Raw genomic sequence first — 27,562 nt, 5'->3', positions numbered from 1 at the left:
GAACCCTCACCTTGGTTTGGCACGGGCCCCTGCTCTGCCCTTATCTTTAACTTCTCCAGCTCGAATTCCCTTTCCCTCTGTTTCTCCTCTCTCTCCAACTGTCTCTCCCTCTCTTTCTCTTCTCGCTCCAACTGTCTGTCCCTCTCTTTCTCTTCTCGCTCCAACTGTCGTACCCGGAACTCGTGCTCAAGTCTCAGTTTTTCAAGCTGCACCTGTACCGCGTCTCCAGCAGGTTTTTCAATAGACACCACCTCCAGCTCACCTTGGGGAAACACACCTTTAGATACATAGTGCTCTATGATAGCTCTGTGTATCTCCTCTCTCCTCATTGTCGACTTCCCCTTAGCAAGATTCAACCGTTTGGCCACAGCTACCAATTCTGATTTCCTAGCATCCTCTAATGCCTCCAAGGTCGGCGCCTTTATAAATTCCTCAGCCTCCATTTCTGTTGTTTGCCTTTTCTTTCTTTTGGGAATTTTGACCCAATCAATTTACTCCGTCCCAAATTTAGCGTTCAAAATCGCGGACGAGAACCCCACTTATGTTATGTACCCCGTAACTGGGTTGCCAGACCAGCAGAAATGGATCACTCAGTTGGAGTCTGGATTACTAGAACTAAGGAAGTTTTATTAAAGAAACAAGCAACACAGTACTCTAATCAAAGGGATAATAAATGCAACAGTTCAGCAATGATAAACACACATGTACACAGAATTAAGATAACAGGATCAATCAAGCTCTATCGTTGTCTAGGAGTAAATGACCAGTTTCAAAGTGACGCAAAGTTCAGTTCAATTTAGTTCAGTTCAGTTCGCAGACAGTGGGGGGAAGGAGAGAGAGAGCAAAACGAATGAATATTCAAACGGCTTCCACACACAGACCTTCGCAGTCAGCTTTCGGGCGAGCCCTTTGTGATGTCATCTGAGGTCACCGACCGTGACCCCTCCGTTTCCAGATACGATCGTTTCTCTGCGGTGAACCCGGCACCCAGGCAAGGGTGGACACACACCAGGTTCCCGCCGATCGTGCCTTTCCACTCTGTGCGTCTATGGCTTGTCCTGCGACTAGCCGTCCAAAACTTCCCACCGACTCGTGGGAGACGCACCGCTTCCAGGGTCTCGTTACCTCAGGGTGTCGTGTGTGTCCTGCCTTAGCGAACCTGTCCCTTTTTATCCCCCTGCTGGGGTATCGCCTGTCCATCACTTCAAACAGTTCAGGGTTCAAAGGGGGAGCCGATCTTGACAGCTCTCCTTCCGTTACTCTCTCCCGTCCCTTCATTAACATCTCCAAATGCTGCTCCATTGTTTTCCTTATCTCTCTTTCTCCTGAAGACAGGTGGCAGACCAACTGCTGATCCCACTGGTGCCAGCACAGGACAGCTAACATCTTAATCTATGTGTATTCTTGTCACACTATGTATTCATTTCCATAGATGCTGCCTCACCTGCTGAGTTCCTTCAGTATTTTGTGTGTGTTGCATAAATTTAATCTTCCAAGCTATGGCTGAGTATTTCGATCAGCATTTTCAAATCCTACATATCTAAATATAGTTTCTGGAGTAGAAAGCAATTGCATTCATTTTCCAGCAGAACATTCTTACTCTAAAAGCTCTTCAGGTTATCAATCATCCTTGCATCATTTGCACATGGAAGAAAATCACTCCCAACTAATATATGTGTTTTAAAGTGTCTCCCACAGAAGATACTGAAACTTAGAAATGGAAATATGGCCCAGGACGAATGGTTGCAAAGGCCTCCCTGAATTTAGACAACTGTTCCTCTGATCTGCCTAACACAGTATCACTTGGCACAGAATATCTATCTATTACCATCCAGGGAGCTTCATTGTCATCAAACTTCACCAATTTTGGTTGGTTTTAGATATAATAGTTGATGACTGGGGCAGTACAGTTTCAGATGCTGGTTCACAGGTCTCAGGACCCAGGTTCAATGCTGGCCTCTGGGCATATTCCATCTGTGACCCTGTGGGCTTCATTTCATGTCACAAAGTCATACTGATATGTTAAATGATTACTGTAAATTATCACCTACTATAGATAAATGGGAAATTAGAGAATCAAAGGAGAATTGACAGAAAGAGCAAGAGATAAATGGGACTATGTTTCCCTAAATTAATTGGTGGCATAGACCAATGGGCCGAGAAGCCTCATTTCATGCTATTTATGAGTAAGAATTCAACAGACTGCCTTGGATCTCTTAGGTTAACTTTTAGCAAGAGAACAACTTACAACAGAAGCAGCAAAGAAGTAAACATCATGTGTTAAGTTCCAATCGCAGACTATTAAGAAGCAAGCACCACATTCAGTGATTGCAATTTTAAGTGATTTCCAAGGTGAATTTATAGCAACTATGGCAAGTCACCACAATATCCAGACTGACACCTGGCAAGGAGACATTAAAGAAATTACAAAAGTGTTCAACTGTGATTAACCAAGCCCTGCACAATCTTCCAAAGCAGAAAATAAATAATTTCATTGTTAAGCATTGCAATTTTATATTCAAATTATGGTATAGATTTTTTTTCGCAGAAGAGTCCTCAATTATGGATTTGGCAGTGCTATAGACTCCTCTGATGATGAGTTCTTTCTGTGCAAGTTCACTTTTTATCCTTATTCAATGCAAAAATTACACATTCAGTATCTTTCTTTAAAAACAGGATGTTGAATTCTGCTGAAATTTAAATTTTTCACTCAAAGGAAAATTTGGCCCATTCAATATTGGAGTGATTACATCAGTTTAATATTTAACAAGGAGCACATACTGCAGAAGAGGCTCTTTGTCTTATTTGCCAATTCTCTGCAGGTGGCAACATCTGTAGCAAAAATCGCACCATTGTTGCACATTTGGTTATTGATCGATTATGGAATCAGAGAGTGATAATCTGAAACTGAAAGGTGTGACCTTTCACAGTTTTTGCCTATCACTTGAACTTCCCCTATACAAATAATGCATTTATTACAGAACATTAAAAAGTCACTCTTTGGACTCTGTCTATACTTCTCACCGTCTTAGTAAAGCAGCCAGCATAATCAAAGACACTACTCATCACAGGCACTCTTTCCTCTTCTCTCTCATCAGGCAGAAAATCTAAAGCCTGAACACATGTACCAACATGCTGAAAAACAGCTATCTTATCATTACTAGACTCTTGAATAGATTTTTTCTATGATAAGATGGACTCATGGCCTCACAATCTACCTTCTTATGATCTTGCACTTCATCGTTTACCTGCACTGTACCTTTATAGTAGCTTTTACACTCTATTCTGCAGTGTTATTGTTTTACTTTATTCTCGCTCATCACATGGTGTAATGATTTGATCTGTGTAAACAGCATGCAAGGCAAGCTTTTTACTATACAGTATTTTGATACATGTGACAATGATAAAACCAATACATTGTCCAGAATCAGGTCAATCATCCTGACCAGTCCATGCTAGGGTATACAAGCAGCAAAAAGAGAAGTGGGCGATTTATCCCCCTGATTTTGTTCCACCATTCAATAGGATCAATGCTGACCAACCGTCTTCGTCCGAAATGTTTGCCCTTTCCAATAACTCTTTATTTATTTTCTCCCATTCAAGTTCAAATCGCTTTGCACATCAAGATCACATAACCTTACGATTTTTCCATATTGTACTCTGTCTTGCTGTAGCCCTTTAACACAGCTTTTATATACACAGTATATCTATAGCTATATCTTGTGTTTTCATTAGAACTAACACTTCCACCAAGTTTTATGTCGTGTACAAACTCGGAATTTGATCCCTCAGCTAAATTGTTAATATGATTGTGAACAGTTGGAGTACGTGGACAGATTTTGTTTGTAACATTTCTACTTTTCACTTCCAGCTTTGTTCTCTCTCTCGATGTTTATCTCAGGTTTCTATTTTAAACTGCCTTGCCAATTGGTCCTGCTCCGGATGAGATACGATCTGTCCAATTAGAACTGGGCACACCTGTCCTATGAACAGTCATAAAGGCTCGAATCCTGCATCATTTGTGCAGCCACATATTAATTTTCTTTTATCCTCTTAATTGTATATTTGAGCATTTTGAGCTTTCCCTGGCCCCACGTGCCGCAATAGCCTGTCACTACTTTCCACTGAGATTTCCAACCTTAACTATTCCCCAACATGCCTCTAATTTATATTCTGAATGCTTCTTGATCATTAGGGCCAATTTCCAAATCGTCCTGAGTAATAATCTCATCAAAATGTCCATCAGCCAGGGAAACTTAAGAGTGAGTTTGTGTCTTCAAATTCAACGGGATTTGGTCATTCCTCCCCTCTGCATCCCCGTCTCTCTGCTGTAGCACTGGCACGTGCTTGCATGACAAACTGTAGTGAGTCCTGTCAACATCCAAAGCACAAAAAGCAGCAATTGTTTTATTTTGATGAACACTGTTATTTGCCATGATGGATTTCTCAATGAGAGTTTCATGTGATATGTCCAAACCTCTTTTTCTGTAAGAGAAGAATAGATTCACTGCTACTTACTGCTGAATGTGATGTTAAATCCTCGAGCAGCTGTGGAGTGGTCTGTCAGGAACTCCAGACGTGCTACATGCCCACTGCTGGTCAAAGGAGAAGGAATTTTGTTTCCAGAGAAAGTTCCCAAGACAGGTGATTCAGGATTTAACCCGTCCTTCACAGACACAAAGTCAAATTGTGGCTCAACATCAAAATCATTAAAGGCCAGATGAATCCTGCTTTCTGGCTTTGCGATAATCAGCCATACACAATGCATATGGTTGCCATAATCCTCCGGGTAGTTGGGGGATAACAGAACACCAGATGGAGTTGTAAAATTGAAGAAGCACGAAACTGAAAATAGAATAATATATTGCAGTAATTTGACAGTGAAATGCAGAAGTCACCTAAAAGAATCGTAATGACACTTTGGAGAATGCACACATACTTTCATTCAACAGTCAAGGATCTCAGCTGCCATGGCTAACCAGAAAATTACTAAGATAACAATCCAGTGGACTAAAATTATTATTGTCATGGACACCAAAATGTTCAGTCAGCTGAAATGAGTTGACAGCTTGCAGTCAGTCATGTTTGAACAAAAAACAATAAAAGTAAATGTGTCATGACAATTATAGCTTTATTTAGTTGCATCAGAGTCCACTACACAGGATAAACTGCCTAAATGTCCATTTGTTCTGAAAGTGCCTGCAGTAACTGGATTGCTCCCCCACTGACTGATCTTAAACTACTTTTTCAATCCTTTGATCAGTTTAGTGAGAGCGTTGACAACAACTCATAACACATTTACCCTACTCAGTCTTACACACTGACACAACAGCCTGAAAATCTTGAGCTCAATGGTAAAAGCAATATTTGAACAATTACGACTGGTAGGACTTTCAGTTAGTTCCCTTCGGAAGGCCTTGATCAATTCTTAATGTCATAGTCATAGTCATACTTTATTGATCCCGGGGGAAATTGGTTTCATTACAGTTGCACCATAAATAATACTGTAGTAATAAAACCGTAAATAGTTAAATAGTAATATGTAAATTATGAAATAAGTCCAGGACCAGCCTATTGGCTCAGGGTGTCTGACCCTCCAAGGGAGGAGTTGTAAAGTTTGATGGCCACAGGCAGGAATGACTTCCTATGATGCTCTGTGTTGCATCTCGGTGGAATGAATGAATGTAAGGCCTCCTGATTATCCCTCATTACCTACTGCCAGCTCACATCAGCCAGTTCCATTCCCAGCCATTACCACTCAGTCTAATTGTTGAATTGTCTTATCATTGTTCTTGTGAAATATTAATTTCTTGGTGAGTCAATATTTCCTATTGTCCCACATCAATACCTGTACACTAAAGTTCATTAAAATCCATTGAACCTCCATGTCATTTTGGGGTCTGTTTCAAACTGGAAAAGATACATTATCAAATAAATCAGTTTTATCTTTAAAGAAAAGCAGCAGAGTAATCCTTCTAGGTAGGTGTTCTGCCTTTCAGGCAATTAATTTATGTTAAACACTTTCAGCTCTTATTTTAATGAGTAGTTTCTTCTCTGTATTAGGTCACTTCTTGTACAGCCAGGAAGCACTAAGTATAAACGCACATTGGCTAGCAGAAGGGCAGAAGGACAGAGATATATGTTAGGAGCAACAGAAGTTTCTATCTAAGCCATCCTGTTTCCCCAGCAGAAGCATTGTTTTTTTCACTCCTTAATCACTATATCATGCCATTGAGTCTGTAATAATCCAAGGAGCTAGGAGGCTACACACTGACTTTCAAATAATTTTTGAATGGCGTTTGGCTGACTGTCTAGTTAAAGTTACAACACCTCAACAAGGACAGTACAATAGGCTACACTCAAACTATGCAGAGCTTCAAGATGATCATTGGAAACAGTAGCATACACTGTTGAAGAAACTATCAATTACTTAGCTGCCAATTCAATTAGTTGCCATCTTTCTTTTGTAGAGGACAGACTTCTCTGTTCCCTCTGACAAATTCAAGATTATAAATTATAATAAATTACTATGACTGCACATTTAGATGGAGACATAAGGTAAAGTTTTTTACTCATGTATGTGAAGGATGTAAGAAATAAAGTGAACTCAATTCGATTGCAAGATTAAATTTTATAAAGCATTAGGAGAGGTCTAAGTTTTGCAGTTTTAGCTGGGGAAAAATAGAAAAGCTATAGTATTTATAAAGATAGAATGATGGTTTTAAACTACTTACAGACACAGCTTGGCTTCTTGGATGACCATTGGTTATTCTTCTGGCATGTAATAGATTTTTGACCAACAAGTTCAAAAGCAGGCAAACATTCAAATCTCAGAGTGTCACCATGAAGGAAGCTGTTTCCCTCTCGCTTTCCGTAGGCTGGTGTTCCAGGATCACTGCAGGTCCCCTGTTCAATCTCTGAAAGAAAAAATTTGGGAAAGGATATGTATATATATTTATATACAAGAAATAGAATCAGTCAGACTTAAGATGGCCTGAACTTTGCTTCACTTAAGTTCAGTACAAAGTGCAAAAACAGATTTTTCAAAATCATATTAACTTTCTATTGATAATATATGCAATCTCTAGAAGCAAAATGTGATTGTCATCTGTTAGGACAAGAGTCTTTATTGTGTTTGGCAAACAAAAATTCTCAATGGAGCAGAAACAGTTGGTCAGAACACTAAAATGAAACTTTTACATTCGGTTTGTCCTTATTATCCAAAACATCTGGCCATCCAAATATATTACATCTGCCTTCATAAAGAATTGGCCTGATTTCAATTCATAGATGAAATGATGTGAAACAACATGTCAATTACAATAAGCTTTTATACTTCAATATTATTCAGTCCCGTGGATCCAGGACTAGAATTTCATTTGTACAACTCAATGAATTAGAGTGTAATGCAGCTGAGAGCTGCCATAGTAGGAGGCTGAGCAATTTGGCATTCATTTCCACATTGCTAGATTTTTTTTATTATCCATTGGAAAATTACACACCTGATCTTCAGCAATTTAATTGTTTGTGCCAGCATCTTTTTTCCAGTATAAGACTCCCAGAAATGGCATTAAAAGTGGTATAACACACAGAATTCACCTTTTGTGGAATTTTAAATCTCATGCTCTGAAATGCAATAATTCTTAATTACTCACAGAAAAAAAGTTCTACTAAGTTTACCTCCACTTAAACTATGTTATGTTAAATAACTTACACTTGCTATTTGTAGTGGCTTTTCTAACAAACCAACACGGCTGCTGGAGACTGCTATGGATTGTGATACTTGCATGACTCGCCCTCCAATCACTCCAGAAATAATGTTCCAAAAGTCGAGGAAATGTATTCAATTCTTTATTACCAACTAGTAAAACAAACGATTTTGAAGCAATGCAATTAAGCATAATTAAGCCTAAATTAATGAGATTTAAGTGTAAATTAAGTGGTCAATAAAAAATATGACACCCAGCGGTCCCCAAAGCCAAACTAAACTGCCCAGGCAAAGCACGGATACGTAACTTATTCCCTTCACTTTTACCATGTCCTCACTCACACAACTAGTTACTGCAATACACATAATAAATAGCAACACGGAGTACAATACAGATAGAAAACAGATGGAGGACTCCTACACAACCCTCATTGCAGATCTATGGTCGTGCTCAAGTTTCTAAAATGTGACAACACTGCAGTGTCTATGGAGAGAGAAATCAAGGGCATTCTGAGGTTCTTTGCCACGGACATATTCCGAGCTGCTCCTTTTCATTGCTCCTATGCTTCCGAATTTACTACTTATTACCATTCTAGGGAAGCAACCAAACTCAGATTAAATATAGAATACATCCTTTGCACAGAGGAGCAGAAAAAGAACAGAGGTCATTAAGAACACCAAATTTCTTGGTGTTCACCTGGCGGAGAATCTCACCTGGTCCCTCAGCACGAGCTCCACAGCAAAGAAAGCCCAGCAGCGTCTCTACTTTCTGTGAAGGCTGAGAAAAGTCGATCTCCCACCCCCCATCCTTAACACATTCTACAGAGGTTGTATTGATAGCATCCTGAGCAGCTGCATCACTGCCTGGTTCAGAAATTGCACCATCTTGGATCGCAAGACCTTGCAGCAAATAGTGAGGTCAGCTGAGAAGATCATCAGGGTCTTTCTTCCCGCTATTACAGACATTTACACCACACGCTGCATCCATAAAGCATACAGCATTATGAAGGACCCCACGCACCCCTCATACAAACTCTTCTCCCTCCTGCCATCTAGCAAAAGGCACCGAAGCATTCAGGCTCTCACGAGCAGACTATGTAACAGTTTCTTCCCCCAAGCCATCAGACTCCTCAATACACAGAGCCTGGACTGACACCAACCTACTGCCCTCAACTGTGCCTATTGTCTTGTTTATTATTTATTGTAGTGCCTGCACTGTTTTGTGCACTTTATGCAGTCCTGTGTAGGTGTGTAGTCTAGTGTAGTCTTGTGTTGTTTTACGTAGTTCAGTGTTGTTTTTGTATTGTTTCATGTAGCACCATGGTCCTGAAAAACGCTGTCTCGTTTTCACTATGTTCTGTACCAGCAGTTATGGTCAAAATGACAATAAAAGGTGACTCGACTTGACTTGACTTACCTGGGATTGTGGTCCCCACCTAGTGTAAGCATTCAGAGACTGAGCTCACATTTCTGGCAGCATCCTGGTACATTACCTGTTTCTTTCCCTGGACAGTTTCCCTGTTTATCTTCTGCAAAGAGCATGCCTTCTGAAATCACTGTCCTTCAATAATCTTTCGTCTTTCTGACTCCTTGAGAGCACTGTCCCACTCATTGCCCTTCCTTCATGTAATAGCATGAGATTCAAGAAGTTACAATAGCATTGCTTCTATTTTTTGATTTTGTATTTAAGAGTTGGCTACTGAAAAGCCTAGCTCTTCTTTCAGTTAATCCTCACGAAGGGTCTCAGCCCTAAACATCGACTGTACCTCTTCCTAGAGATGCTGCCTGGCCTGCTGCGTTCACCAGCAACTTTTATGTGTGTTAGTTCAAGAATAAATTTAACCTTCCTGACAACACCAGCTTGTTGGCTGAAACAAAGGTGGTGATGAATTGGGCAACAGGTGAGGGATCAAAAATCTGGTTGAATGGTTCCATTATAAATATTATAACTCAGTAAATATTATTGTTATTATTATTAAATTGTTATTAAGTATTATAAATTATAAGTATTATATATAAATTATGAATGTATGCACAATTTTTCATAAAATTCTATTGTATTTCTTTTTTCCTGTAGACACAGTTAAGAAAATCTCAAGGTAGTATATGGTAACATATAGGTACTTTGATAATAAATTTACTTTGAAGTCAGAATCAGGATCAAAAGGGAATGTTAAGCTGACACCAGCAATATCAGTTTTAATAGAGCACAGAAAAACCTTAAATACTGTCTGTCATCCTTTCAATTAATTTCCTCAGTTCTTATATGATCATTAGAGGTATCCGACCATTGAATAATAGAAAAATAATCCAATTCCTACTCTTAAGAGAAAATCTGAATGCACGTATGTATCTTTACCATTTAATAAGAATGGTTTAGTTTTTAAATGAGTTAGTATGGGTTTACGTAGTGAATAAAAAAATATTGAGATGACAACAATTCGGGCTAGGTTTCCAACTAACTGACACATTGACACACTTAATCCTGATTACTAGAAATACGGTGGAATGAATCTAAGAAAATATCCAATTCAGGTAATCCGACCTTTCACTCTTAAGTCTGTTAGTTGTTAAAGGTACTGGTTTGCTTACGATAAAACTGCAACACTGACACCACTTTTTAATTCACCAAATATGTACCCAAGTCATTCCACTGATTCTACTGCAACCGAGCCACGTTTTTTAATATTATTTTTTCAGCAATATAGGAGGGAGATTGAAAATCTGGCTGACCGGTGCCACGACAACCTTTCAGTCAATGTCAACAAGACCAAGGAGATGATTATTAACTTTAGGAGACGAAAGCAAGAGGTCATTGGGCCAGTCGTCATTGAAGGATCAGAGAAGCAGAGGGTTAAATTCTTCAACATTATCATTTCAAGGTATCTCTTCTTGGTCCAGCGTGTAAGTGCCATTATGAAGAGAGCTCGAGAGCACCTCCACTTTCTTAGAAGTTTGCTAAGATTCAGCTAGTCATCTAAAACTTGGACAAACTTCTATAGATGTGTGGTGGATCTGTGGTATCTGTAACAGGCGGGGTTGATAAAACACGCCGTTACAAATTTCCAGGTGATGTGGTAATAAATATATAAGCAAAGCAAAGTAATGCAAGCCTAATTTATTTTCATAAAATAGAAAATACAAATAAACCACACAAAATACTACCTAGCAAGGCACAACGATCTCTGGGCTCATGACTCTCAGTCACCAGTTGATTGTCACTGTTGTCAGGGGAACTCCAGTTTCTGACTCACTCATGAAACTATCCCCTGGTTAGAGGCACAAATCATGATTTACGGCCCTGGATGAAGTCCAAATAAAATCCAAATGGTAGCCTATTATATGCACAAGCTTTGCAAGTCCTGAGCAACCAAGAGACAAAGTCCGATTTTCTGTTCTCATGCCATTAACTCAGTTTCGTTTCTTTCATTCAAAAAACACAAATATCCATTAATAGTGTTCAGAATTCGTTAATAAATAAATCAATGAGACATTTTAATGGTCACCCCTCATTTATTAGACCCCAATGTCTGGATGCAACATTCCTTGGACTTACAAAGGACAATAATGTTCACACATATAAGTTATAAGCACAAGAAAGAATCCAGCAGACATTTATTCACTAACAGACCTGCAGTGTTTACTCTACATACATTAACAGACACCATATGCTATGAGATCTGAAAGAGTAAAGTTGTAATTTGACCTGACAGATATTCATTCATTGTTTTACAAAATGTAATCTGCCATAGCATCATGGCCTGGTATGGAAACACCAATGCCCTTGTATGGAAAAGCATACAAAAAGTGCTGGATATGGCCCAATCCATCATGGGTAAAGTCCTCCGTAGCATTGAGCACATTAACATGGAGTGCTATCACAGGAAAGCAGCATCTATCACGGATCCCCATTATCCAGGCCAGGAAGAAGGTACTTGAGCCTCAGGACCTGCACCACCAGGATTAGGAACAGTTATTACCCCTCAGTCTGGTGGCTCTTGAACCAAAGGGGATAACTTCATTCATCTTCACACATCCTATCACTGAGCTGTTCTCACAACCTCTGGACTCACTTTCAAGGACTCTTGATACTAATTGCTGACTTATTAATTAGTATTATTAATTATTTTTTATCTCTTTTTGTATTTGCATTTGTTGTTTTTTCACATTAGTTGTTTTCTGCCCTGTTGGGTGTGGTTGTTCATTGATTCAATTGCGTTTCTCGCATTCACTGTGATTGCCCAAAAGAGAATGAAACTCAGGGTTGTTTATGGTGACATATATGTACTTTGATAATACATTTACTTTGCACACTGAATCATATAATTTTCTCTATCTGCTTCAACAATTGCTTTTGCTGAATAATTTCATAGATTTGTAACAAAACTCACCACCAGCCCAGTTGAATTGATTTTAATTTCTTGTCTTTCTGATCATTGGGAACTACCACATTAATTTATCATTCTGCTCTATTAATGTTGTTATTTCTCTTCACAATACAGAGCAATTCCATTAGGCTATACTTTACCTTTGTGCTGAAATTTGAATTTCTAAAGATTTCTCAACTGCAAATTCTCAATTTTTAAAAGGGCTAACTTGAGTATCCTGTGTTGTTGTTCTATACTTCCTACAATGAGAGACTCGCATGACAAAAGTTGGGAAACCAGGTGGGATTCTCAGGGCAGCCTGGATTTTAAAGAAGTCAGCACCTGTAGAGTCCTTTGCTGTTTTATTGGATTTGGGTAAAAAAAAGTTATTTATTCACTATAGGAAGAATATGGCATTGTAGAAATGAGTACATAAATTCTGAAAGCTCTGATTTATAGGCTGTTGATCCTCACATTAAGTTAGAAATTTATTCTCTGCAAATCTTCTGCCCACTTTAAAGTGACCTGGATTCATCTTTTGGCTACTGACTAACATTGGCCCTTAGCTAAACAACGCTTTAGTTTGAAAATCTCAATTTCAACTTCCAAGTCTATTCATGGTCTTCTCCTTCCCCACCCGTCTTGTGTCCTTTGACTCTATAATAAACTCAGGGAAGGACTTTCACAGTGAACTGTCAGGCCCTGGGGAGTTTCATAGAACACAAGGACCTAAGAAAGTGTGTTCATTGTTCCTTGATGCAGCATGACAAACTAGTAGGCAGGGTGATGAAGAAGGCAATTGGCACACTGGCCTTCGTCAAAGGGTACTGAGTAAAGAAGTTAGGATGTTACATAAGATGTTTGCGAGGCTGCACTTGGAATATCGTGTTCAGCTTTAGTCATGCTGTTATAGGAAAGATGCCATTAAGCTGGAAAAAAGTGCAGAACAAATATAAGGATATTGCCAGGACTCAAGGGACTGTTGTATGGAGAGGTTAGAGAGGCTAGGACTTTCTTTCCTGGAGCCTAGGAGACAGATGGGCAATCTTACAAAGGTGCATAAAATGGTGAAGGACATAAATAGGGTGCATGCACACAATGTTTTTCCCTGGGCTGGGGAATCAAGAACTAAAGAGTGAGAGAAGAAAGAATTAATAGGGATCTGATAGGTAACTTTTTCCACAGAGGCTGGTACATACATGGAACATGCTGCCACAGAAAGTGGTTCAGGCACCTATGATAACAACAGTTAAAAGACCTTTGGACAAGTACATGGATTGGAAAGGTTTAGAGCAGGGGTTTTTATGCTATGGATCAATACTATTAAGCAAGGGTTCCATGGACCCCAGGTTGGGAACAATCGGTTTAGAGGGATATAGGTCAAACACAGTCAACTGCACAGACAAAATTGGCTGAAGGGTCTGTTTCTGTACTGTGCCACTCTACGTCTTTACTAATTCTAACCTCCACTCTTAGCTTTTTGATCATTTTCAGTTTTAGTCTGTTCACTATTGGTTCTTTATCCTCTGCACCACTTTCCTTTAATTCACAAGATCACAAGACAAAGGAGCAGAAGTAGGCCATTCGGCCCATCGAGGCTACTCCGCAGCTCCCCCATGAGCTAAACTATTCACTCATCTAGTTCCAATTTCCGGCTTTTTCCCCATATCCCTTGATACTCTGACTAATTAGATACCTGTCAATCTCCTCCTTAAACACCCTCAATGATCAGGCCTCCACAGCCATATGTGGCAACGAATTCCACAAATCCACGACCCTCTGGCTAAAAAAATTTCTCCTCATCTCTGTTTTAACTGGGTACCCTCTAATTCTAAGACTATGGCCTCTTGTCCTGGACTCACCCACCAAGGGAAACAACCTTTCCACATCTATTCTGTCCAACCCTTTCAACATTCGAAACGTTTCTATGAGATCCCCTCTCATTCTTCTATACTCTTAATGAATACAATCCAAGAGCCAACAGACGCTCCTCATATGTTAGCCCCTGCATTCCAGGAATCATCCTTGTAAATCTTCTCTGAACTCTCTCCAACATCAGTATATCCTTTCTAAGATAGGGGGCCCAAAATTGCACACAGTATTCCAAATGAGGTCTCACTAATGCCCCATAGGTGTCATCAACACCTCCTTACTCTTATACACTATTCCTCTTGCAATGAATGCCAACATAGCATTCGCTCTCCTTACCGCCAATCCAACTTGGTGGTTAACCTTTAGGGTATCCTGCACGAGGACCCCCAAGTCCCTTTGCACTTCCGATTTTTGAATTTTCTCCCTATCTAAATAATAATCTGCCTGGTTATTTCTTCTTCCGAAATGTACAACCGTACATTTGTCAAAGTTGTATCTCATCTGCCATTTCTTTGCCCACTCTCCTAAACTGACTAAGTCTCTCTGCAACCTTTCCGTTTCTTCAACATTTCCTGCTCCTCCACCTATCTTGGTGTCATCCGCAAGCTTGGCCACAAAACCATTTAATCCATAATCCAAATCATCGATATACATTGTAAAAAGAAGCGGCCCCAACACCAACCCCTGCGGAACACCACTAGTAACCGGCAACCAATCAGAATAGGATCCCTTTATTCCCACCCTTTGCTTTCTGCCTATTAGCCAATGCTCCACCCATTTCAATATCTTTCCTATAATTCCATGGGCTCTCATCTTATTAAGCAGCCTCATATGTGGCACCTTATCGAAGGCCTTTTGAAAATCCAAATACACAACATCCACAGTCTCTCCCTTGTCAATTTTATTCGAGATTACCTCAAAAAATTCCAATAAGTTGGGAAGGCAGGATCTTCCCTTCATGAAACCATGCTGGCTTCAGCCTATCTTGTCATGCACCTCGAGGTATTTCATAACCTCGTCCTTGAGGATTGACTCCAATATCTTTCCAACCACCGATGTCAGACTAATAGGTCTGTAATTTTCTTTTTGCTGCCTCCTTCCTTTCTTAAATAGCGGAACTACATTTGCGACCTCCCAGTCCTCCGGAACCATGCCAGAGTCTATTGATTTCTGGAAGATCATTTCCAATGCTTCCACAATCTCCAAAGCCACCTCCTTCAGAACCCTTGGGTGCACCTCATCCGGGCTGGGAGACTTATCTATTCTTAGTCCACTTAGCTTCCCAAGCACTTTCTCTCTAGTTATCTTGACTGTACCTAATTCTATTCCCTGATACCTCTAGCTATCAGGTATATTGCTCATGTCTTCCATTGTGAAGACTGATGCAAAATACTCATTCAGTTCCTCCGCCATCTCTTTGTTATCCATTATAATTACTCCAGCATCATTTTCAATCGGTTCCATATCTACCCTTGTCACTCTTTTACTCTTCATATATTTAAAAAAACTCTTAGTATCATTTTTTATGTTAATCGCCAACTTCCTTTCATAATTCATCTTTTCTATCCTAATGACTTTCTTAGTTTCTTTCTGTAAGTTTTTAAAGGTCTTCCAGTTCTCATTTTCCCCACTAATTTTTGCTTCCTTGTACGCCGTTTCTTTTGCTTTTATTTTTGCCTTAACCTCTCTCGTTAGCCACATTTGTGCCATTTTTCCATTCATGATTTTCTTTTTTCTTGGAATATATTTTTCCTGCATTTTCCTTATTTCTTGTAGGAATTTCATCCAATTCTGCTCTGCCGTCCCTCCATTTCGTTTACTTTTCCAATTGACTTGGGCCAGTTCCTCTCTCATACTACTGTAATTTCCCCAGTTCCACTGAAATATCGATACACCTGATACCAGCTTCTCCTTTTCAAATTTGAAACTGAACTCAATCATAGTATGATCACTACTTCCAAGAGGTTCCTTTACCTCCAGATCCCTAATCGCCTCAGGTTTGTTACACAGCACCCAATCCAAAACAGCCAGTCCCCTGGTGGGCTTCTGGACAAGTTGCTCCAAAAAGCCATTCTGTAGGCATTCGACAAACTCCCTCTCCTGAGATCCATTACCTTCCCGACTTTCCCAATCCACTTTCATATTAAAATCCCCCATAATTATCTTGACATTGTCCTTCTGACACGCTTTTTCTATTTTCAGCTGCAACTTGTAGTCCACATCCCGACTTCACACTTTAGCACCTGAACAGTTATAACCACACATGACTTCATGTTAAACTTTGTTGGATAATGAAGGAACTCTTCTCGGGCTTCCAGTTTGATACAGGTATTGATTATAACTGATGTTTCAATGACAAATTCTGCCTTCTTCATCAAGGATGATGTCAGGATATGTCTAGTAAGGTGGTATTTATATCCCCGACGTCCGTCCCTCCTGATTGGTTAGTCCTCATTCTATCAGGTTTCCGCTCTCCCACCTTGTTTACAATCAAATTCTAGTTCTTACTTAGAGTGAGCCTTTATCTTTGTTAGAATTCTTTTCCTCTAGTTTTATTTCAACACCTTCTTTACCAGGTGGTCTAAAAAGTCACTGGCTTGGCACAGTAGTTTTGGGCCACTGAAGCCAATCCTATGGCCAATGTGAATCCGGTGTTTTGCTACCGCTGATTTCTCCAGGTAATCCAAACAGATACACCTCCTGTGCTCCTTGATGTGGGTTTGTCTGGCTGATATATGTTGCTCCACATTCACGGGGAATCCTGTAATTGGCAGGCGACCTCAGTCCCAGGTCATCTTTGATCTGTATTAGATTAGATTATTAGATTATGAGGACACGCAGTCCTCTTTTATTGTAATGCATGCATTAAGAAATTATACAATATTCTTCCAGTGTGAAATCACAAAACACAGAACAGACCAAGACTGAAAAAACTAACAAAACCACATAATTATAACATATAGTTACAACAGTGCAACAATACCATAACTTGATGAAGAACAGCCCATGGCACAGTAAAAGAGTTCAAAGTTTCTCAAAAGTCCTACATCTGACACATACAGAAGAAGGAAGAAAACTCTCCGTGCCATGCCTGACCACAGTCCGACTCTGAATTGTCCGAAAACTTCGAGCCTCCGATCAGCCCTCCGACACCGAGTACCGAGCACCGAGCACCATTTCTATTCGAACGATTCGACCTCAATCTCGGTCACCAGCAGCAGGCAAAGCTGGGGATTTAGAGGCCTTCCCTCTGGAAGATTTTCGATCGCGCAGTAACAGCAGCAGCGAACCAGTGTTTCAGAAATTTCTCCAGATGTTCCTCTGTGCATTCACGTCTGTCTCCATCAAATCAGAATTGTCCACGGCCCCTATTTAATGGATACGATATCATTTTACTGGAGAGCTGCGCACATACAGCGCGCTGCTATTGCCTCCTCCTGCCTGTGTAAACTGTGATTTGGGCTTCTTTACAGGTTTGTAGATGCTATTAACCTGGTATTTCTTCAGGATCCTGGCAAACCTTCCAGAAACCATGGAAGTAGAGGGAAAACAGACTGCAGCAACAGGTTCCACCTTGTTGTTAGGTTTTCCTGGTTATTCCATTAGCCCTTTTAAGGGCCCGATTGATTTCCCTCACTTTGTAGCAATTCTGTAGAAATGCCATGCGTAATCGTCTTAATTCCTCAGGGAGAATCTCTGGGTACAAAATAGTTCTTGCACGGTTAATCAAAGCAGAAAGAACTGCTCTGTGTTGGAAGGCATGATGGTGGCTGTTGTTATTCAGATGTAAGTCCATGTGAGTGGGTTTCCAGTAGACTCCATTGATATAAAACTAGAGAGAAAGAATTTTAACAAACACAAAGGTCTTATAGACAATAGACAATAGGTGCAGGAGTAGGTCATTCAGCCCTTCGAGCCAGCACCACCATCCACTGTGATCATGGCTGATTATCCACAATCAGTACCCCGTTCCTGCCTTATCCCCATAACCTTTGATTCTACTATCTTTAAGAGCTCTATCCATCTCTTTCTTGAAAGCATCCAGAGACTTGGCCTCCACTGCCTTCTGGAGCAGAGCATTCCACATATCCACCACTCACTGGGTGGAAAAGTTTTTCCTCAACTCTGTTCTAAATGGCCTAGCCCTTATTCTTAAACTGTGGCCTCTGGTTCTGGACTCACCCATCAGCGGGAACATGCTTCCTGCCTTCAGCATGTCCAATCCTTAATAATCTTATATGTTTCAATCAGATCCCCTCTCAACCTTCTAAATTCCAGTGTATACAAGCCCAGTCCCTCCAATCTTTCAACATATGACAGTCTCGCCATCCTGGGAATTAACCTTGTAAACCTATGCTGCACTCCCTCAATAGCAAGAATGTCCTTCCTCAAATTTGGAGACCAAAACTGCACACAATACTCCAGGTGGGGTCTCACCAGGGCCCTGTATAGCTGCAGAAGGACCTCTTTGCTCCTATACTCGATTCCCCTCATTATGAAAGCCAGCATGCTATCAGCTTTCTTCACTGCTTTGCTGTACCTGCATGCTTGCTTTCAGTGACTGATATACAAGAACACCTAGATCTCATTGTACTTCCCCTTTTCCTAACTTGACTCCATTTAGATAACAATCTGCCTTCCTGTTCTTACCACCAAAGTGGATAATCTCACATTTATCCACATTAAACCGCATCTGCCATGCATCTGCCCACTCACCCAGCCTGTCCAAGTCACCCTGCATTCTCATAACATCCTCCTCACATTTCACACTGCCACCCAGCTTTGTGTCATCTGCAAATTTGCAAATGTTACTTTTAATCCCTTTATCTAAATCATTAATGTATATTGTAAACAGCTGCGGTCCCAGCACTGAACCCTACGGTAGCCCACTGGTCACCGCCTGCCAGTCCGAAAGGTACCCGTTAATTGCTACTCTTTGTTTCCTGTCAGCCAGCCAATTTTCAATCAATACTCTGCCCCCAATACCATGTGCCCTAATTTTGCCCACTAATCTTCTATGTGGGACTTTATCAAAGGCTTTCTGAAAGTCCAGGTATACTACATCCACTGGCTTTCCCTTGTCTATTTTCATAGTTACATCCTCAAAAAATTCCAGAAGATTAGTCTAAATAAGAACTACAATTTGATTGTAAACAAGGTGGGAGAGTGGAAACCTGATTGGATGAGGACTAACCAATCAAGAGGCACGGATACAGGGTTATAAATATGACCGGACTAGGCATGCCCAGGCATCATCCCTGATGAGGATGGCAGAGTTTGTCATAGAAACATTGGCTATACCCGGCTGGAAGCCTGAGAGGAAGTATGTACAGTAACAGTACCCCAAGTAACAGTTGACACACCAACAAGAGAAAATCTGCAGATGCTGGAAATCCAAGCAACACACACAAAATGCTGGAGGAACTCAGCAGGTCAGGCAGCAGCTAGGAAAAAGAGTACCATCGACATTTCAGGCCAAAACCTTTCGGTAGGACACATCACGTAACTTTGGCACAATAGTTATCATTTTGACTTTGTGTGAGTTAATATCTTCCTGTATAACTGGATCTCAAAATCTCTATATACATAACCCTAGTCCTATTCTCTTTATTTCTCATATAAGATAAACGGTCCTGGGCCCATCCATAAAAAAAACTTACATTTCTGCATTTTTGTCTTATTGTGATCAGGATTAAACTCTGAAGCCTTTTAGCAGTCATTTAGTATTTGCTTTGGGTTGATAATGCTGAAAGGAATAATTAACGCCGGTGTTGATATATTCCAATACAGTAACTGATTAGTGAATTGAACAAAATAATTTGAATTGAGAAAATGGCTTCAGTGATTGATTAAAAAAAACAGATCATCCTCATAATGAATACTGTCCCTCAATAGACAATAAACAGAAATCGTGAGTGCAATGACAAAAACCTTGAGAGATAAATTAGCACTTTTGTTCTGCAAATATGTGAGGAATTAAGTTTAGAATCTTACAGCACAGAAGGCAGCCAGTTGGCTGAGCATATATTAAGATTTCTAATGATAAATAGCTGTGAGGTTAAACTGGGCAATTGCTGAACATTAATATTGAATGCAGATGTATTGAGATTAGGCAGACGTTAGAAGAAGTAAATAACAATGCAGCAAATAATGAGCTGTCACTAATAGAGAGAAAAATTACTGAAGAAACAAACAATGCTTGAATGTAAGCATTAAAGCACATTATTCCTCATGCAGCAACCTAAAGGGTGTTTTCCCTCTCATCCCAATCCAGTGCACTATTACTGATGAAGGGATTGAGGGTTCATGCAGAAATAAAAGATTTAGACGTAGAGTAAGATCCTGTTCATGTTGTTCAGTTATTCACAGAGCTAGTTATATTGTCATCACCTCATGTCTGAGCAGAATAGAAATTACATTGCAAGAAAAAATTCTGCAGAGAGCATAAGGTGGCCTAGTCATTTTAATTTTCTTCAAGAAATTTGCTAACCATTTTCTACTCTGTCCTTGTTTTCCAAATTCCTTTGCCATTTATCAATCAAATTCTTTTGAAGCATAGCAAAAAAAAGTTGGCATTTATTACTACTACCTTTAGTCAATGTAAGTTTAAACTTCAAGCTATACTTAATATCATCCCCTTTGCTAGTTTCACTTGCCGTGTGTTTTTTCCTGAAACAAAATGCGTCACGATTATCCATCAGTTTATCTGATTTTATAAAATATGGGCAATAGCTAGTCTAACAATATTACAAAATTTACTTGGATGGGCACATGGATGGGAACGGTTTAAAGGGTTATGAGACAAAGGGAACTAGCCTGGATAGGAATCTCAGTCTGCATGGACCATTTGGGCTGAAGGGTCTGTTTCGCTGTTGTATGACTTAGTAATTGTTATTAAGTGGTTTCAATTCTGAAGCTTTTCACCATAGCCTGAGGCTCCTGTACCTCCTTCCTTATGGCAGTAATGAGAAGACAGCATGGGCTGGATGCTGCTTTCCTGCGACAACTCTCCTTGTAGATGTACTCAATGGTGGGGAACATGCCTGGGCTACATGCACTATTTTTTGTAGTCTTTACCATTCAAGGGCATTGGCATTTTTGGCATTTCCATACTAGGCTGTTTTAAAGTCTATCATGAGCCCTGTTGTCCATCAGGCCGGTACTTATGCCAGTTTCCGTGGCATGAAGCGACAGAGTTCGAGACTACCCCCCCCCCCCCCCCCCCCCCGGATAGGACGCCAATCTATTGCAAGGTTGACACCCAGAATTTTTGCTGGTACCCATTCTCAGCTGGGTAGACTGGAGCATTGTGAGGTTAACTGCCTTGCTCGGCCAAGGCTCGAACCCACAACCTTCAGATCGCTAGTCCAACGCCCTAACCACTTGGCCACGCACCACACATACTAGGCTGTAGTCAACCAGTAAGTATACTCTCCACTGCACATCTGTAGAAGTTTTTAAAGTTTTAGATGACGTGCCAAATCTTCGCAAACTTCTAAGAAAGTAGAGCAGTTGCCATATATTTATTTTATATGGTACTTACATGCTGGATCCAGGATGGATCCTCTGAAATGATAATGCTGATGAATTTAAAGTTGCTGAATGCCTCCACCTCTGATCCCCTGATGATGACTGGTTTCCCTTCAGTTTCTTCCACATGTAGTCAATAATCAGCTCTTTGGTTTTGCTGATATTGAGTGTGAGCTTGTTATTGTGGCACCGCTCAGACAGATTTTCAATCTCTCTCCTATATGCTGATTAGTCACCACCTTTGATTTGACTAATAACAGCGGTGCTGTTAGCAAACTGAAATATGGCATTGTTGCTGTACTTAGCCTCACGGTAATAAATCTAAAGAGAGTAAGATGACCATGTCAGACTCTGCACAGAGCTGACAGAAAAGAGATGAGAATCATGCATCCTGGACACAGCTAGAGAGAACTTAATGGTTTTTGACTTTGGCTGTGACTGGTTTAATGCTGTCAAAGAGAGCAGCTATTAATAAAACATGCCATAAATAAGAATAAACATCAGTTTAATATCTGAGATCATTTGTACATTGTTGAAGACTGCATTAAAATGATGTGTTGTGATATTATTGGCATACAAGAAAATGGACCAAACTGCTCTGAATAGATGAATTTAATGTGATGCCTTTTAATTAGTTCATCCTATAGAACATAAAAATATGGCAATAAATAATAAATGTAAGCACACAAACCAATTGTTTTTAAAAGAACAAAATAGAAATGCTACTTGTCCTCAAGAATCAAGAGTAATAATCTATTTCAACTGGTCAAATAACTATTCCAGGAAATTCCCTTGAACTCAACCCTATTTCTATATTTTCACTCCTATGACTAGCTGTTGCAACAACATCAGCTGCAGAAAAAAATAAATAAAGTTTTCAAAGTTTGGGAGATTATCCAATCTTCTGAAGACAAAGGGGGCAATACTTGCAGGCAGACTGGTGAACTATACCTCCCACTAAGTGGCTATCCAATGAGAGAGAGCATTTGTATCACATATGCAATGGCAGAATGTAGCCAGTGGAGGAGAAAGGCAGCAATGCAAATGTGTATGACCTCCTCTGAGCTACAACATTCACAATGCTGACCTAAAACTAGTAGATATGTTGAGGGGCAGGAGTTCTCCTTACACATGGCATTGGGTCAGATCAGTTCAGCAACAGAAAACAAGTCCAGAAGATTAAATTTCTACCTCACCCATAATGCTAGCATGGCATGGCAGATACAATGGATTCAGGTTAACTGGGACACACCAGGACCAATACATTTTTGCCCACTCAAGCGGCTGCCACAATTTGCTGAAGTTTCATGGAAATACAAAGTATAAAAACATCAAACTACCATTTAACTGAGCAACAATTTATGTATTTAAATGAAATGTAGAACAAATCAGAACATTACCTATACCTCTGCAGTACTATAAAACTGTGTGTTCGCTCCTGATAGTTATTGATGGAGGAATTCATGTGCTGTGTTCCTTTGATTGACTGTAAATTAACAAGATCAGCACAAACACCAAGTGCAGATAATGAACTGCCTTCATACAATGCCTTAGCAGCATCCTCCAAATCTTCACTTTCATTGTAACATTCAACATGATTGCCAATACCTTCAAATTCTTTGAAATCCCTAACTTGTTGAAGTAGTAAAATAATCTTATTTTCAGTCCCAGCTGGTTCTGGCATCTCGAAGCCTGAATACTTGAAATTGCAGTCAGCAAAACAGTTCTGAAATGACTTATTTTGAAATACTGCTTTTTTTTTTGCCAACTATCAGTGACAAAAATCGCTGCTTTCTAAGCACAAGCACACGCAACAGATGTTATTTTAAAACTGATTACTCTAAGCATGGTGTACTGTCTAATGGCCACACAAGTGCCGCAACTGACGCTGCTTAGGAACAGTCTCCTGCCACAATTAAATGGCATAGCGTCCCAAATAATTGAAGGGAATCCCAGCTATTTTCTTGATTAGTTTTTGTTTGTTGGCTGTGATTTCAATTTGGCCTCTGTGTTTTGAGAAATCCTTGTGTCTGTAGATCTCAGTGTCAGGCACAATTTCTTCATTAGCAGTGCCTCCTTGAAACCAACAGCTTAGAGTGTCTTTACTGTAAATGTCCTGGGCTCTGTGCCATGTTTGGAATAGGGATCTGGGATAAGCTTGATGTAGAAATAAGTCCACCAGTTAGCCTCTGTATCTGGAGCAAACACGTAGACCTAAATGCAACATGTGCACTCCAAGTATTTGGTGCAAGGATCATCCAATGGCAGCAAACAAATATCCATCCAAAGTAACTTTAATCAATCTTCCCACCTAATCGGTGTGTCCCGGTGAGGAGAGGGAGCCACAATTGCACAATGTAAAAAAAACTTTTCTAAATGTGAGAGCATTGAAATTATCTACTTTACCCAGTTATTGAATTCCTGCTACTTTACTGCAAAGAAACATAACCCTCCTGCTCTGTAGTTTAGGTCTATTGTGACAGCATGGTCTCCACTGCATTCCAAATAGAGTCTTCCAGGTATACACAGTATAACATATATACATGATACCAGCATAGTGATAGAGATGTCACCTGGAACTAATAATTTCCCGGTATGGAAGGTTCTCTTTAATAAAGATTTATACCAAGCTGTCAGATGTTGAAGAACAGGCACGTAATACTGATTGGTATGTATTTCACAGGCCATGCACCAAGCTGCGTACTGATTACCTTGTTTACTATTGGAAAGAAAGCCTCATGCTGTGTACTAATGAATGAACTATCCAATGCAAATCAGGGTCTATAGAACAATAACTATTCCTATGATAAACAGGGAAAGCCGTCTCTCTGATCCAATGAAACACTGATGCACTTTTCCATACATTATCTTTTTTCACCTGTATCATTGTTTTCTACTTATGGCAATAACTGGTTCAGATCCACTGCATCAGAAGCTTCCCAAATGATGAGGATTAGGAAAAATGCTAATGGTTATTTAGGACGGCTGTAAAGATAAAAGAAATGCCAAAACACACATACACAGGAAGCACCTGCAGAGATACAGTAAAGCACCAATGTACAGAGAGTGGGGACCTCAGCAACAATTTTCTAAACACACAAGATAAAGTATTTTCACTTATTGAGATACAGCTACAGCACAGAATAGGCCCTTCGAGCCACACCGCTCAACAGCCCCCGGTTTAATCCTAGCCTAACCACAGGACAATTTACAATGACCAATTAACCTATCAATCAGTACATCTTTAGATGAAACCAGAGCACCCGGAGGAAAACCATGCAGTCACAGCAAGAACGTACAAATTCCTTACTGACAGTGGTGGGAAATGAACCTAAGCCACTGGTACTGTAAAGAGTTGTGCAAACCATTACACCACCATGAGTTACTATGCAAGATATAGTCTGCCTGAATATAAAAACACACACAGAGTCCTTTGGTCTGCTGTTCTCTCTTTACTTCAGCTGAATGAGCAAACAAATTAGATTATCAGTGAGGGCGTGCATTTTTGTTTAAGTTTACCTGCTTGCCCGTAGCTAACTTTGGTCAGCTTCGTCTCTGTGGGTGGATTTAGACTGCCTTATCACTAGATGATCATAGATTAACTGAATATCCTGCAGGTATCACAACTTCTCATGGCAGCATATTTACACGGCATAAAAGCCAGTCCTCTGGCCCACCATGTCTCTGCTGACCACTGCAGTTGTCTGTATTAATCTTTCTCCTCTTCTTCTTTCCCCTCTCTGGCCTCTTACCCCTTCTCACGGGCCTATCACCTCCCCCTGGGTGCCTGCCTCTATCCCTTTTTTCCTCTGGTCCACTCTCCTCTTCTATCAGATTCCTTCCTCTCCAGCCCTTTATATTTCCTACCCACCTGGCTTTATCCATCACCTTCTAGCTAGCCTCCTTCCCCTCCTCCTACCTTTTTATTCTGGCATCTTTCCCTTTCCTTTCCAGTGCTGATGAAGGGTCTCGGCCGGAAACGTCGGCTGTTTATTCATTTCCATAGATGCTGCCTGAGCTGTTTGTTGAGTTCCTCCAGTTTTTTATTGTGTTGTTTTTAATCCTATTCATCTGTATTTGATCTATAGCCTTCTATAACTTAGGGTTCAACTGCTTGTCTTGGTGCTTCTGAAACGTCAGAATCTGCTGAGGGGACGTCAATGATAAAGCATCCGAAAATGATTAAGCCTAGTAGAGTTTTGCATAATTAGGGAATTGAGAAATGTGGGTTGTAGTATGAAAATGATGCTAACGTAAATAATCAGCCATGACCTCATCTAATGGCAAAACACGTTTAGGTCTGAATGGCCTACATCTACTTCTATTCCTTTTTTACCTATGGAATGGTCTTTGAAAAACCCAAAAGTGACCACCAGGATCTAGTTGTTTCTGACTGAATGATTGGTGAAAAGATGTCAGTTTAGAAGTTCTACCATACAACACAATATTTATGTCCACAATGAGATAAAATGTAATGGAAAACTTATTGTTTCGACGTTTACTTTGCACTTAAAGCAACAGCGACAAATTTCAAGCAGATTATCTAAGACATGCAAGTTTGGATGTGATTCCCATGAAATTGATTTCAACAAGTGTGCCCTATATATGGACAAGGATGTTCATGCACAAAGAGACCATCACAGTGAATGTGAAGTTTATCTGAATGAAACTTGAAGGCGACCCATCGAATCAGGTCCAGGGCTGTGGAGTTCAGTTACAGGTAAGTACCCTTTAAGGCACTGCAGCTTTCTTCTGAGGTTTCCTCCATTGTATAACACCATGATCATGACCTCAGCCTGACCCGAGGTCTTAATCCCCATCAGTACCTGTGAGGCCTGAAGAAATTAAAGATCTGTGGAAAAGCTAACTGGAACATGTTAGGAGTAGACAAAACCAATGTCTTTGTTCTTGACGAAGGGTCATGGCTGAAATGTCTATTGTTCATTCTTCTCCCGTGTGAGTTACTCCAGCATTTTGTTTTTGGTCCTCTGCATTTCCTGAATCTGCAGTATATTTTGTGTCTTAGTTCTTGACAAGTTGTGGAAGTGGATGCTGTCATTTTCTGAATTGACTCTTCCTGGGTTGAGGTAATTGAAATGCCCCACTGATAACATGCTAATTTAAGTTAATTTACAATTAAGAAGCCATTTGTAGGATGCTCTTTGAGAAGGCAGAAGATTAGTGATGGGGTATATGAGGAATGCTCTATGTCTGTGAACTGGAGTGGCCTGAGTCCAGAGTCTGACTTGAACTGGCTACAGTTGGCGTGAAATGGCCAGCAAATGGTTCAGCAAAAAAAACCAAAGGAAAGACATTCAACACATGTGGTGAGGTGGTACCACCTGTAGCCTTGGGCCAGAGCCAAGGAGTGTTCTTTGGATGGCCCAATGAGTCAGAGCCCATAGAATCAAGGTATAATGCTGCAGACGTGATAAGGGAAAATTAACAATAATTAAGGTTTTTGGAAGTCGACCAGTGAGAACTCAGGAGACTAATGAAAGGGAACTCCAGGGAGACCATCTATTTGAAGGAAGACCCCAATTCCTGAGGTAGGGAGAAGCAGGCTCATTTGTTTGGCCAACAAGAAATCCCCTATTTCAATGTTGTAACTCAGATGTTGTATACTGTGTACACTCTCGAATAATAAATGGAACCATTTGACATGTAGTTTGGGAGTGCCAAAAGGTACAAGAGAATTCAAGAATTATGTGGATTTGATATAATAAGATGATACAATAAAGTTGAGAGTGTTTTGAATTAATTAGGATTTTTTGGGTCATTCACCAAACCTAGGTTAGTTGACCAAGGGAAGGTTCAATATCTTACATCCTGATCTACCTGTCCACTTTTCACAACCAATGGACCCAATTCAGTCAACTCCCACAATCTGTATCTTACCTGCTTTCAAAAGATATGGAAAGCCTCCATAACCACAAAGTGTGCAACGATTGTCCTATCGCTTAGTGATTTAGAGCATTGTGCATAGCTTGTTATATGTACCTCCCTCAGTGCAGATGAATTTCTTGCTCAGTGGTTACACTCGTTTTTGGATAATAATAAGGCAGCAACATTAACAGCAAGAGCT

The 27,562-nt window shown here is 40.2% G+C and overlaps 1 protein-coding gene across 1 annotated transcript in view; it reads right to left on the bottom strand.

Annotated features, from left to right (window-relative positions):
- The window catches only part of csmd2 (CUB and Sushi multiple domains 2), a 2,031,293-nt gene that overhangs the window by 487,106 nt on the left and 1,516,625 nt on the right, over positions 1–27,562 (bottom strand). The window contains exons 13-14 of the mRNA XM_063033882.1: positions 6,735–6,917; positions 4,519–4,845 (exon numbers count right to left, since the gene is read on the bottom strand). Coding sequence (XP_062889952.1) covers positions 4,519–4,845; positions 6,735–6,917 — 510 coding nt within the window. The remainder of the gene's footprint in view (positions 1–4,518; positions 4,846–6,734; positions 6,918–27,562) is intronic.

This window comes from Mobula hypostoma, chromosome 26, assembly GCF_963921235.1.
Source record: "Mobula hypostoma chromosome 26, sMobHyp1.1, whole genome shotgun sequence".
NCBI lineage: Eukaryota > Metazoa > Chordata > Chondrichthyes > Myliobatiformes > Myliobatidae > Mobula > Mobula hypostoma.
This window is presented reverse-complemented; position numbering and strand designations above follow the sequence as displayed.